Source organism: Penicillium roqueforti (assembly GCF_015533775.1).
Source record: "Penicillium roqueforti strain LCP96 04111 chromosome Unknown scaffold_06, whole genome shotgun sequence".
Classification (NCBI taxonomy): Eukaryota; Fungi; Ascomycota; class Eurotiomycetes; order Eurotiales; family Aspergillaceae; genus Penicillium; species Penicillium roqueforti.
The window spans coordinates 756,976-769,538 of record NW_024067570.1 but is presented as its reverse complement, the minus strand read 5'-3'; the positions used below and the strand labels follow the sequence as shown (position 1 = coordinate 769,538).

The 12,563-nt window shown below is 50.3% G+C and overlaps 7 protein-coding genes across 7 annotated transcripts; 4 read left to right on the top strand and 3 right to left on the bottom strand.

Annotated features, from left to right (window-relative positions):
• Positions 1 to 70: 70 nt before the first annotated feature.
• Positions 71 to 1,402, top strand: LCP9604111_3789 (uncharacterized protein; the record flags this gene model as incomplete). Its single annotated transcript, XM_039071415.1, has 4 exons — positions 71 to 228; positions 464 to 692; positions 795 to 1,182; positions 1,251 to 1,402. 4 exons carry the CDS (start codon positions 71 to 73, stop codon positions 1,400 to 1,402), a joined length of 927 nt encoding a protein of 308 aa, XP_038930452.1.
• Positions 1,403 to 1,883: 481 nt separating this feature from the next.
• Positions 1,884 to 4,277, bottom strand: LCP9604111_3788 (ARMH3 family protein; the record flags this gene model as incomplete). The annotated part of the gene is made up of 8 exons (XM_039071414.1): positions 1,884 to 2,595; positions 2,649 to 3,059; positions 3,110 to 3,444; positions 3,498 to 3,610; positions 3,672 to 3,825; positions 3,879 to 3,959; positions 4,019 to 4,141; positions 4,194 to 4,277. The coding sequence occupies 8 exons, from the start codon at positions 4,275 to 4,277 to the stop codon at positions 1,884 to 1,886; spliced, it is 2,013 nt and encodes a 670-aa protein (XP_038930451.1).
• Positions 4,278 to 5,078: 801 nt separating this feature from the next.
• Positions 5,079 to 5,833, top strand: isa1 (Fe-binding Fe/S cluster assembly protein ISA1; the record flags this gene model as incomplete). Its single annotated transcript, XM_039071413.1, has 2 exons — positions 5,079 to 5,730; positions 5,796 to 5,833. 2 exons carry the CDS (start codon positions 5,079 to 5,081, stop codon positions 5,831 to 5,833), a joined length of 690 nt encoding a protein of 229 aa, XP_038930450.1.
• Positions 5,834 to 6,476: 643 nt separating this feature from the next.
• On the top strand, positions 6,477 to 7,463 carry LCP9604111_3786 (DSC3 family protein; the record flags this gene model as incomplete). Its single annotated transcript, XM_039071412.1, has 1 exon — positions 6,477 to 7,463. One exon carries the CDS (start codon positions 6,477 to 6,479, stop codon positions 7,461 to 7,463), a length of 987 nt encoding a protein of 328 aa, XP_038930449.1.
• A 332-nt stretch (positions 7,464 to 7,795) lies between these two features.
• LCP9604111_3785 (v-SNARE protein VTI1) lies at positions 7,796 to 8,639 on the bottom strand (the record flags this gene model as incomplete). Its single annotated transcript, XM_039071411.1, has 3 exons — positions 7,796 to 7,883; positions 7,954 to 8,360; positions 8,463 to 8,639. The coding sequence occupies 3 exons, from the start codon at positions 8,637 to 8,639 to the stop codon at positions 7,796 to 7,798; spliced, it is 672 nt and encodes a 223-aa protein (XP_038930448.1).
• A 504-nt stretch (positions 8,640 to 9,143) lies between these two features.
• Positions 9,144 to 10,719, bottom strand: rvb1 (RuvB family ATP-dependent DNA helicase pontin; the record flags this gene model as incomplete). Its single annotated transcript, XM_039071410.1, has 4 exons — positions 9,144 to 9,605; positions 9,671 to 10,218; positions 10,281 to 10,500; positions 10,576 to 10,719. The coding sequence occupies 4 exons, from the start codon at positions 10,717 to 10,719 to the stop codon at positions 9,144 to 9,146; spliced, it is 1,374 nt and encodes a 457-aa protein (XP_038930447.1).
• A 353-nt stretch (positions 10,720 to 11,072) lies between these two features.
• Positions 11,073 to 11,696, top strand: LCP9604111_3783 (mitochondrial 54S ribosomal protein bL28m; the record flags this gene model as incomplete). The annotated part of the gene is made up of 1 exon (XM_039071409.1): positions 11,073 to 11,696. The coding sequence occupies one exon, from the start codon at positions 11,073 to 11,075 to the stop codon at positions 11,694 to 11,696; it is 624 nt and encodes a 207-aa protein (XP_038930446.1).
• Between the last annotated feature and the right edge of the window lie 867 nt (positions 11,697 to 12,563).

The following is a 12,563-nucleotide window of genomic DNA, read 5'->3' as shown; positions in this document are numbered from 1 at the left end:
TTTGAGCTCAAAGGTCTACAATCTGTCATACAAGCTTCGACAAGCACGTCTTCTACCTTTCTCTGACAAAATGGCTCCTATTTCTATGTATAGCAAAGACGAGAAGGTCCTTTGCTTCCACCATGAGATCCTTTACGATGCCAAGATCCTGGATGTTCGCCACAAGGACTCCACTGACAAAAAGAGCCCCTTTGAATATCAAGTCCACTACAAGGGCTGGAAGAATACGTAAGTCTGGCTTGTTTCATTTCTTCCCCTGTTTATCTACGTCCTGGCGGTGTCAAGATCGTTCCCCTCCAAAACCTTGGAAAGTTTGTCCGGGCCAATACGGAAGACTTGAACTCGACTTTGAGCTATGCACACTCTCTGTTATGCAGAATTGCGTCTTGTTTTCTGCCGCACATGTTTCAGAAAAGAATATATCCATCATTCGATTTCGTGGAACATTCTAACATTGGAACAGCTGGGATGACTGGGTCCTGGAGGACCGTCTTCGCAAGCACACCGAAGACAACCGCGAATTGGCCAGCAATCTGCGTCGGGAAGCTGAAGCTTCATTCCGTCTAAAGAACACCAAGATCACTGCTAAGAAGCGTGCGGGTTCCGACCGTGACTCTGTGCGGGACAGCGAGGAGCGCGGCTCCGTGCCCAGCCGTGGCACCAAGCGAGCCCGTGATAGTGAAATCGAAAAGGTATGCAATTAACACATCAAATCGGGTGCAATGGAACCAAACCCAAGAAAATAAAATACAAAAGGACCGTATTATTTATGATCCCATACTAACAATCTTCAGGAGGAGAGCTTCAATATCCGCCCCTCTGTGCGCATCGTCATGCCAGACAATTTGAAGTCCCTACTTGTCGATGACTGGGAGCAGGTAACCAAGAACCAGTGCGTCGTCTCTTTGCCGGCGAAGTACCCAGTCCGCCAGATCCTGCAAGACTGGCACGAGGAAGAGCTCCCAAAGCGGTCGGGCTCGTCGGCAGACGAGGACGTGCTGGAGGAAGTGGTCGCCGGGATCCAGGAGTACTTCGACAAGTGTCTGGATAAGATTCTTCTCTACCGCCACGAGCGCCCCCAGTACCGTGGCCTGCGTAAGAAGTTCGAGGCCGCTACCGGGGAACTGGCCGATAAGGGCCCCATCGATGTATACGGGGCGGAGCACCTGATCCGCTTGTTCAGTATGTACTCACCTTACTTCTGCTTCAACTGTGAGAGTTGGGAATCGTACTAACCGTTGCGTGTGTAGGCACTATGCCTGAGTTGATTGCTCAGACCAACATGGACATGCAGGCTACGAATCGCCTGCGAGAGGAGATCTCGAAGCTGTCCATGTGGTTGAGCAAGAACTCCGAGAAGTACTTCGCTACCAGCTACCAGCCGGCGGAGAGCACTCACTGAGTGCGAGAAGAAGCTTCTCTTGGGGGAGGAAAGGGGCTTCTGCCCCTTTTCTGTGTTGTATGCGTTGGGGTGAGGGTGGCCACCCTTCCAGCAGCAGCTTGTTTTTTTTTTTAAGATTTTCGAAGAAGCGCGGGCCTGAATAGACCTGGAATACAAGAGACTTTGCTTAGCTATATCTTAATCTCCAAGAAGACGTAGGTTCTCATGAGATTGGAGTTACGATCTGTACTAGTAGTTGTGAGATCAAACCCTGACATCTTGATGCTACTACTCGGTAGTTATTACAGAAGCAAGGCAATAATGAGTCGATGCTGAGATAAGAGAAAATATGAATTTTCAACTGGATTTCTTAATAGAAAACTCAATGATACCACTACCTAGTGATCTATCACCGACAAAACTCTTGAATTCAGATCAACATCCAAGATCCACAAAATTAGAAGGAGAAGGAAATGAACAATCCAACAATCTAATCTGATATCTAAGCAACCAGTTGCCTTGCATCATCAACAGCCCACCGCGCCGCACGCTTCAATTCACTCTTCCACTCCGCCTCACGCCACTTAACCCAAGCATTCAAACCCTCAGGCGGCTGGATACTCAGCGTATCATAGCCCTGCTTAATTATACGGTGGACCTCACGCGGGGAGAGATTCTTCTTCCTGATCGACGGCAACGCCACCGGCACAGGCTCATCGCCTTTGGGACTGGCAGCCGCCGCCGCCGCCGCCGCAGCAGCAGCAACAGCAGCGGAGTCTGCACCCTCCGAATGGAAGAGCAGGGTGTAGAAATGCGTAGATACTGAGAGGAGGGTGTCGATGGCTGCTGAATGCAGCTCGTTGGGTTGAGAGATTGCATCGGCTGCGATTGCGGTATTGGAGCGGGACAGTGAGTATGCATCGCGGAATTTGGAGATAATGGGGCCTGTCTCGACAAGCTTATAGAAGAGGTCATCGTAGGAGGCTGGGTCTGGGAGGAAGGTGTCGCCGCCTGAGACGCAGAACGCGATTAGGTCTGCGAGGGAGGTTGTGAGGGTTTGGATTTTGGGGCTGCTGGTTAAATCGGAGGCGTAGGTTGTTAGGAAGCGCATGAGGGAGAGCAGAGTCCGCCAGAGCTCGGACCAGTGGTAGGCGAGGCGGATCTTGTTCTTTGAGAGGTAGGTTAGGAGGCGGAGAGTGATTGCGATTGTGTGGCTGGGAGGCTTGTTAGGAATGGCTAATGGATACAGTGGATGGTTGTTTCGTACCTGTAAATGTTGACGTCGAGGCGCCGGCGAAGGTTATGCGTAATAGTATCGATGGCAATATCAAATATGACGGTTGCGAGGACCCGCTCTCCGCTGACTAGAGGGAGATAGGGCTGTTTCTGTCGACAGATGCGTACCTTTCGCTTGACTTCCTCGCTGCAAATTTGCTTGCAGATGATCGGGTCTTCGACCAGAATGCGAAGTGTGAATAGGTTTAGTTCGGCATAGTGCCCGACCCGCGGGGATCGATATGCATGTTGAAGAAGATAGGAGGACAATGATAGGAAGCTCGAAAAAGGGGCTTCTCCATCGCTGGTTTCTGGTCCCAGATGAACCAAATGATAACCAAAGAGCTTATTGGCGTTTGTGAAGTCGTACGTGGCCATTAGAATTGCGGCTTCATGTGCCGGACTGCCAGGATTGTAAGTTTCGAATCAAGATTCTCCGTGCAGAGAACTTACAGATCAGCGAACATGGCCTTCGCTTCTTCCGCCGAAGGTGGGTTCGCTCTATCCCTGGCGCCCGGTGCGAGCGCTCGTAGTCCAAAAAAGATTAACGTGTTGGTGAAGCTCCAGCCCTCTGGAATATCATCCTGGACAGCAATATAGCCATTCCGCAGGCGATTACAGGCCAGACCGACACCCTTGGCAACTTTTTCAATGCTTGACTCGTTCACAAAATCATCAAGCCGAAGCTGGTAGGGGTTTTGGAATTCAAACTTGTTGTAGTTGGCCAATAGCCCCAGAAGGAGGAATGGATCGAACACTTGCAGCGGGGTATCAGAATCAGAAACATACTATTAGCGACTGTCAGTTATTTTCATATATAAACAATATGAGTAACTCAAACCTTCATGAGCGACGGGAAAAGGTCCCTGTGTGTAAGATAGGAGACCAGGCTAGTTTTGTATGCTCCACTAGTCATGGCAATGGCCGTCTTGATAGCTTTGAGCCGCACATCGACTGGAAAAATTAGGATCAACTGATATGATCTCGGTTAAGAGCAGAACAAGCAATGACTTACAGCTACTGCCATTGCGAATGATTCTGTCCAAAACGGCCACGAACTCGGAAATGACATGGTCCACTTCGTCGAGTCCTGCAAGAACAGTGATGACATCCGAACTTGGGTTTGTGTATTTCTTGCTCAAAATGCTCGTCAAGAAAACAGTCAAGGTCTGTGAAACAAGGTTAGACAATATGTGCCGGATATTGATCACGGGGTTCTTACATCTAATGCATAAGAATCCGACGGGGCAACCCCAGCTGCTGCCTCGCGAGTGGCACGGACAAAGAAACGCCGAGTTTGAATCTAGGGGTTGTATCAGCTATTTGATTATTGTCTTGGGCGCTTTTTGTATCATGGCTTACCTGTAGACCAATAGTATCGTCTGGGCTCAAATGGTCTAGGATAGCATGTAGTTGTTTCCGGTCTGGAGGCAGCAAGAAAAATTCTCTCCAAAAGCCCTCCGAGGGGTCTGCATCATCTGCTACCTATTAGGAGTATTGTTAGCAATATTTCATAAAGCGATGTTCATACCCGTACTTTGAAGAGATTCTCATAGAGCTGGACAATCTTAGGTTTAAAGGACTCGGGTCTACTCTGCTGGGTAAGGGGTGAGGCGTCCATGATATTAGACAGGATGATCTGCAACGTTAGGTCGCCAGCATTGGACCTCGAGAACCAAAAGAGTAAGGTTAATATAAAGTCGAGTTGATTCCAATTGCTTCGAGGTTCATAAAAAGGGACACCAGCCACTTTGTCAGCCGATCCAGCCACATGTCCTCTACACTTGGCAATGTGTTTACGCATTGGGAGAAAATGAACAAATTCCAGTATATTCGTGAATTAACCTAGTGGATCTATACAGTTCATAAACTTTACATCTTGATCCTTTTCCCCGCTACTCAGCTACATTTAGAGGTGTGGGTGGCATCTTCATGAGAGAGCCATGTCTCTCCGAGGAACGGAATGCTCCGCGGTGTGGGATGACTCAGCTTCCGAAAAACGCATTGGATGACAACATTGGAAATCCAAAGCAGATCGCAGTTGGAACTTGTCATTCTACCTTGGTAGCTGGATTAAATAGGGCAAAGACGAATCAGCTCGGCTCCTAAGTCAGCCTCTTCTCCTGATTAGTCTATAATTAGCAAATCAACTGAAACTCGAGCAATGGCGCCACTGCTGCACTGCTGTTGTGTAGAAACCACTCGACGCTGATTGGCTGGGTTTGCGTCATGCAACGATCTTATGTAATCCACTTGCCATGGGGGAATCCTCAAAACAGTCAGAGATTCTTCTCAACTTTATTACTCAATCCTCCATTCCACCATTTTTCTCACACAACATCCTATGATCCAATAGCAATTTCGTCGAGGTTCACTCCCATTTTACATTGATTGCCCCTCGACTATGAGCTTCTCTACCACCATGCAACGTCCAGTGACATCATCCGCCACACTCCTCCGATGGGTAAAGCCCTCGGCAGGACGTCTGCGTACTTTCTCCTCATATGGAAACGCTTACCTAGCCTCCAAGCGGGATATGCAAACCGCAACTGCCTACCGTCCTCACTCGCTCCCCTCCTCATTCCCGCCTCCTCGAAGCACCGGCGGCGCCGACACTTCCATTTCAGCTGAATTCCCTTCCGACATGAAATCATACCGCAACACATCACAAGGCACATTGTCCAATGTGAGCCTACGGGAAGGCGAGGCGCAAAAATCCAAGCCGACTTCCGCTTCTCCGCCCGCCTCCAAGACTTCCCCGAAACCCCGTCGGCCGCTCCGGCCAAGAAAGGCCGCCATGAAATTGTCCACATTGGCCATCGAGCAGCTTCGCAAGTTGATGGCACAGCCGGAGCCCAAGTATATTCGAGTCGGTGTCAAGAACCGTGGCTGCTCGGGTCTCGCCTATCACCTGGAGTACGTGGAGAAGCCGGGAAAGTTCGATGAGGTAGTCGAGCAGGACGGCGTCAAGGTCCTCATCGACAGCAAGGCTTTGTTCAGTATTATCGGCAGCGAAATGGACTGGCAAGAGGACAAGCTGAGCAGACGATTCATTTTCCGCAACCCCAACATCAGTAAGTGGCCCCTGCAAGAATTACAGCATCCTCTATAGATTCGATTTACTGACTCACGATTACAGAGGAAGAATGTGGCTGCGGCGAGTCTTTCATGGTTTAAGCACACGGCTTGATCATTCCTTTTGATATGTTTCTTATACAGGACCTCTTGGCGTCTTTCTTCTCGGTGCATCGGACGGCGTTTTCAAAGGGGGTCTGGGATTCCACGACCACCCTCTTGTTTGAGTATATACGCTTGATATCCAGTTGATACCTTTTATCCACTTTCTTTCTGCATTTTCTACTGCGTCTCGTGGTCACTGTGGGCTCACAAGTGGCGAGCCATGTCAAGAGACAGGCTAGAGGCTCAACCAACGAGGTGCTGGCTTTTCTTTCTCTGCGGAGACATTCTTTTGAACCCTCGCAAGATCAACCATGTGATATATTTGTGTATAGATTAGTCCGAAGGACATTGATGACGACATATGACATATATTTAGCTCAAAAAAATCAAAAAAATCACCATAAACATGTTTTCTCGATAATCTATTCTTTTCTCCTTCCTATTAGCTTCCTATTAGCCTCTCAGTATAGTAGAAAAGTCATAGTATACGGTTACTGTCTAGAATGCGTCACCTGACTGGATATAAGCCGAGGCCCCGGAATGGGCTGAGCGCCGCATCTCATACATACCAGTCATTGCTTGTATAGAGCGGTCTCAATCCATTCCACATGAGAGCATAGGATTAACTGTTACCTAAAACATGACCTCACCCTTCCTCTCTCCATACGCAGTCGGCGAACCAGACACCGAGCCGCTCCTCATCACCGTCCGCTTCTCCGCCTCAATCCCCGACCTCCAACTAGACGTCCCAGAGCCCGAGACCACAACAGGCGCAGGTCTAAAGCAACTAATCCGAGCGCAACTCGCCAAACCCCTGTCATCCCACCGACTACGCCTCATCTACGCCGGCCGCGGTCTCGAAGACACAGCCGCATTAACAGCCTCACTAAAGCTCCCTTCGTCACCAAGCCGGAGCCCTCGCCCCGTAGCAGACCAACCCGAGACACCAGAAGAAAATGGCAAAGGAAAGCAGGCGGTGCGCGATACCCGCCCACGAATTTACATCCACTGCTCGATCGGCGACATCGTACTCTCAGACGCAGACTTAGCTAGCGAAGCAAGCGTGTCATCAACGATCCTTCTGCAACAGAAGCAACAGAAAACTAACACAGGAAAGAAACTTTTCGGCAAGGATGTCTCGACATCTCGTCACTCCCAGACCCAGACCCAGACCCAGACCCAGTCCCAGTCAACTACCACCACACCCGCACCCCGCGGTTTCGACCGCCTCCTCTCGGCCGGCTTCACGGCGGCTGAGGTCACCGCTCTGCGCTCCCAGTTCCTGGCCATGCAGTCTGTTTCCCGGACGCCGGATACTATGCCTACTGGCGACCAGCTGCGGGATCTTGAGGACCGCTGGATGGATGAGGGGTCGACGGCGGCGCAGGTGCAGGGTGGGTTTGGGGAGGGGGGTGGTATCGGGGATGACGAGGGCGGGATTGGATCTGGATCGCGTGGGGCGATGGATGATATGCTTTGGGGCGCTGTTATGGGGTTCTTTTGGCCTGTTGGTTGTGCGATGTGGTTGCGCAGAGAGGAAGGGGTGTGGAGTTGGAGGAAGGGGGTGGCTGTTTGTGTGGGTGTTATTGTTAATGCTGTTTTTGGGGCGATGAGGATTATGAACTGAGGGTGTTGATATGTATATGTATATATCATTCTTTCTTCTTATTTGGCGTTATGAGATACCCCCAATTGAAGCCATTTGGTACATTCTAATTGATACGTGAGATTTGTCTAGGCTATTAATCATTGTATTAGAGACCGGGATTGCTTGGACTAAGGATTTGGGTCTAGCTGTGTAAAGACTCGCCGATGCTATCATACTGTATACATAATGGCAAATATATGAGAGACAGAGACGGACAGACAGACAGGCAATAGCCTTGCTAGTAAGAGCAGGAAATAAAAGGATATGAGAGATCAGACCGAGTATACAAACGCCAGCGCGAAACTCAAGTACTAATGGAACTTGCTGAAAATGACAGCGAAAATCAAAAGAACCAGAACCGTAATAATCGCAATAGTGATCATCCGATTGGTAGCCATCCTAAACAACACACAAGAGGTCAGCAATCACGTCTATATATAGAAGAACAAGACAAAAGGGGAGTCAGTACCTACGGGCCATGCCCCTCAAAGTCTTGATACTAGTATCAACGTAACCCTCACTCTGCTGCAAGTTGTTCCGAGCATTCGTGATCTGCTCCCTCTGCTCGTACAGTGTGCCGAGCGTGCCGCGAGCAACATCCTCGGTCTCCAGGGCCATGCGCTGACTCTGCTGCAGCCGTGCCGAACTGCGCTCTAGCCGGTCCGTACCGGACAGCAACTGCTGTCTTTGTTCGAGGTGCTCATCCTGCGGCTCGTCGGTGTATCGGTCGCCGAATAGTGCTTGCCGGTCATCCGAGAGGGACTTGAGCTTGCGCTTGACCTCGTCGATATCGGTTGAGTAGTTGCGGAAGCGGATGTTGACTTTTGACCGGGCTGCGGAGGGGATGTTCTGCTTCTCCATGCGCATTTGGTCGAGCTAGATGGGGTTTGATCGGGTTAGTTTGTTCTGTTCTTGTGTTTGTTCGTTGTTCTCGCATTGCGGCGCATGAAAACCGGGTGAGGGGTTCGGTGGACTCACCAGTTCTGTTGCTTCTTCGAGGACTTGCGTTGCGTTGCCGATTGCTGATTTCCGTTGCTCGCCGCTTGCCTCGGCGATCTGGTCCAGCTTCTGGTTCAGATCGGCTTGCACCAGCTTCAACTCGTTCTCGTAGCTGGCGAACATCTCCGAGCCGGCATCTGTGTTCAGGTTTGACATCGTGATTGTATAGTATGTATTCTAGCTTAGGTGGGAGAGAAGATCTGCTGTCTGCAACGGTAGTTGATGTGTTGATGTAGGCTCCACCTTTATCTGGGGCGGGTGACACTGTTCAACAGCTGAGTGGCGGTCAACGGATCTTGTTAGTGTGGCTTCGCTTTGCAACCGATATAGACTGTTTTTTTGGGAGTTCTTAGGGAGCACAAAGAGAAAATATCGAAATAACCAAAGGTGCTAGGATAAGACTGGAACGTGACGGTGAGACACGTGATTAATCTAAGTCGGGTTGCATTTGCGACATGCAGATGACATCTATATAACTAGTACTCTATTTAAACCTACAACCATTTATCTTTTAGATGCCGCAATAAACCGGAAACATAATTTGATACATAGCATTAGAGTAACACCAGGCCCATACAAAACAATTCGCCTTTTCAATAAACATCAAAGATACCCCTTTGGTATACAAGATCATGGAACTTTCTCAAGCCTTCTAGCCATTTATAACAGGAAATTCTTGCTATCTTGATCAACAATGATTGCGCTACGCTTGGCATCCAGGAAGAGATCCTCGCACTCCGCAATATCAGCCTCCTCAATTGCGCCGGGGCGGCCATTGACACGCGAGAGAATGCTTGCGGGGGTCAACAGCTGCAGGGCATACCGCAAGCTGACCTTGCTTCCATGGTCAGCGACCTTGTTCAAGGCAGGCTCTGTGATATTGAGGCCTTCAATCTTGGCGCGCAGCCGGATGATAGTCTTGATCTCCTCGGGGGCGTAGGGGTTGGTGGGGATGATAAGAAGGCGGGCAAGCAGATCAGGTGGGATACCGTGTGCGGCACTGATTTCAGTACCGCGAATAACGGCGTGGCCACGGTTGGAGGCGAGGATGACAATCGGGGAGATGGTCGATTCGAGGGCGCGGTTCAGATATGTGAAGCACTCAATGTCGAGCATGTGCACCTAGACGAAGAAACGAAGTCAGAGACATGATCCAATAATTGACAGCATAAACTTTCTCCACGTACCTCATCGATGAAGAGAACACCGGGAACCAACTCTGCGACACCCTGATCAATGTACCTGTTGACAACCTTGTTGATTTCCTGGCGCAACTTGTCCGTGATTTCCGTCTTCTTGGGCTTCATCAGCTGGCCCATCATACTCATCACGTCTTGTCCGCCCTGGGGTCGGGCGTTGGCCATATCCAGGTCGTGAAGGGTCACATCCTGAACAATCTCCTTCTTCTTGTGAACCTCACCCTTGGGGACAGGCACATACTCCTCAGCCTCAAGATCGAATTCGGTAGCATAGGCATCGGATCGCCCGACTCGCTTGCATGAGCCGGTGTTGGCTTCAATGTAGATGACATCTCCGACTGTGACACGCTCTTTCTGGATGGCTTCGTAGATGCTAGGGTCCAGGCGCAGCTTCTTGGAGCCCTTAGCGGACTTCAATCCGATGATCAGGTGGCTAATTGTGCGCCCGTATCCGCCCAGTGGGTTCTCAGCCTCCTCGGGGGTAAGCTCTGTCACCTCTCCCTCATAAACTTCCTTTGTTTCGCGAACACGGAGGCCTGTCATGCGTTAGCTTAATTTTCTAGCTTGTGGCGTTTTTCCCTGATGTCGTATTGCGTACCAATAGCTCTCCGGAAGTTCTCCATCAGTGCTTCAGTCTTCTTGACCTCAGCGGAATAGATTTCACTGCCAACAATAGGGCAGAAAGGAACCTTAGTTCCTAGCTCCTGCGATACAGCAAGAGCAAGAGCAGTTTTTCCGGTACCAGGGCCACCAGCAAGCAGCACAGCTCGTCCAGCCATCTTCTTTGACTTGATCAAGTCCACCACAACACCGCATGCCTGCCGATGGTTTAAACCGTTAGTTATCGTTACTGCGAACCAGATACCCTGGATTCAGTGTTGCTATCCACTCACCTCACGGGCAGCTCCTTGTCCCACGAATCCATCCGCATTGAGCTCCGGGGTCCCATCAGAGCGTAAGCCTAGACCCCGAATGTGTGTATGCGCTGCGGTTCTGTTCTCGCGCGAGTTCCCCTTCACTTCACTAATCTGGACCATGTTTGGGAGAGATGTGGCCGAGTAGAGCCACGGGTATTGACGAGAGATGGGTCAATCGGTTGAAAAGAAGGAAGTAGTAATAAATCAAAGCTTCAAAGAAATAGCCTAGATCGAAAAGAAAGGTAACGCGATGGTTCTCTGTGAGATAATGCTTCTGGCCGAAATTCGCGAGCAAGGGATCGGCGAATGAGAACGCCGCCCTCAAGGCGGTGAACTGCCCCAAATTCTTCCCTACTGGACCTCTTCCTCCGCCTGTTGTCTACTAACGACTTTCCGGCTTTTTGTGTTCTCGACACTCTGCGAGGGTCCAATAGCTGTCAAACACAATGGCAGGCCTACACGCAAGATCCGCAATGGCCGCCCCCTTCTCTTTGGCCTCGGCCTTCCGCAGTCTTTCCATCGCCACACCGAAGCGATCCTTCTCAACGACGCCGGCAACGCAATCAGTTCCGAAACTACCGGAAACCGCCCCAGTCTACCCCTACGGAGAATCCAAGTGGTACAAGCAGGCTGACTCCGGTCTCTATGGAGGCGCTTCGATCCGATTCGGCAACAAGATCTCTAAGGGACGCAATGCAGGCAAGACACGACGAACCTGGAAGCCTAACGTCCGCCGAAAGAAGATCGAGAGCGAGGCTCTGGGCGAGTCAGTGTTTATCAAGGTCACTCGTCGCGCCTTGCGATCAATATACAAGGCCAAGGGCCTAGACAACTATTTGCTGTCTGATCGGCCAACACGCCTCAAGGAGCTCGGTCCTTTCGGATGGAACCTTCGACACCAGATTATGCAAACACCGGCGATCAAGGAGAGATTTGATAAGCAGCGTAAGGCCTTCGGTATTCCTGAGCCCCCGACATTGAGCAAATGGATGAGGGACCACAGGCTGGAGATCAGGAACAAAATCGAAAACCTGGACATTGACGCCATGACCAAGCCTCGCGTCTCTCCGCGAAGCAGCCAGTCGTATGCTCGCTAGAACAGCTTGAGCGACCTTGCGTGCCGAGGGAAATGAACAGGCGCTTGTACCACTATCCTGAAGATCGATGGACGGTTTTTTGGGCACCGCGGATTTTGTGCCATCTTTGTACGCTATCTCGTTTCTTGTGGTAGAAATGATGGCCACAAATTTCTAATTTGGGTGCGGTCTCTTTTTCAATTTGCGTATTGGGTCTTCTGTGTATTATACTCCAATCTCACTGCGTGTTCACTTATCAAGACGTTTCATTCAACTCCATCTTTACGCCGAGTCTATAACAACAAGTATGTATAAACGGAATATAGCATTCCGGTCAAAATCAAAATTCCGCCGATCCAAAGAGGAGTGGATACATGAGTGTATCGTCGTCAGCCTCCAAAGCACTGCCAATCCCGTTCTCAAGGGTAGAAAAGGCCTGGACATGCATGCCAGCCATCGACCTAGCATGATTTGATTCACGGAAAAAACGGATACTCTTCGGAGCGCATGTGACTATGCAAACCACCCAGCATTATTTGGTCATGCGATGCCATCATGCGCAAGACACCCCGATGCATGATGACCGACGTCAGCAAAGGCATCTGAGATTGGATGTGGGAAGCAGACTCCGCCGAGATGTGCCTCCGTTCCGTAGACTCGAATTCTTTTGGCTAGAACATCGAAGGCATCACGTAAAGGTTCGGCTTGAACCCATCGCTCGGCGAGGATAACCAGCGCAGTTGAGCAGGCGCGTAATGCTTCTGGGACTTCTCGTGACCGGTAGGCAATGGTTCAATGCTAAGGTGGAGTTGTCAGAAGCAGTATAGAAGGGTGATACCTACGGCGACTTGGCTCAAGAGCTAATTACCAGACTAGGTCGGTTGATAG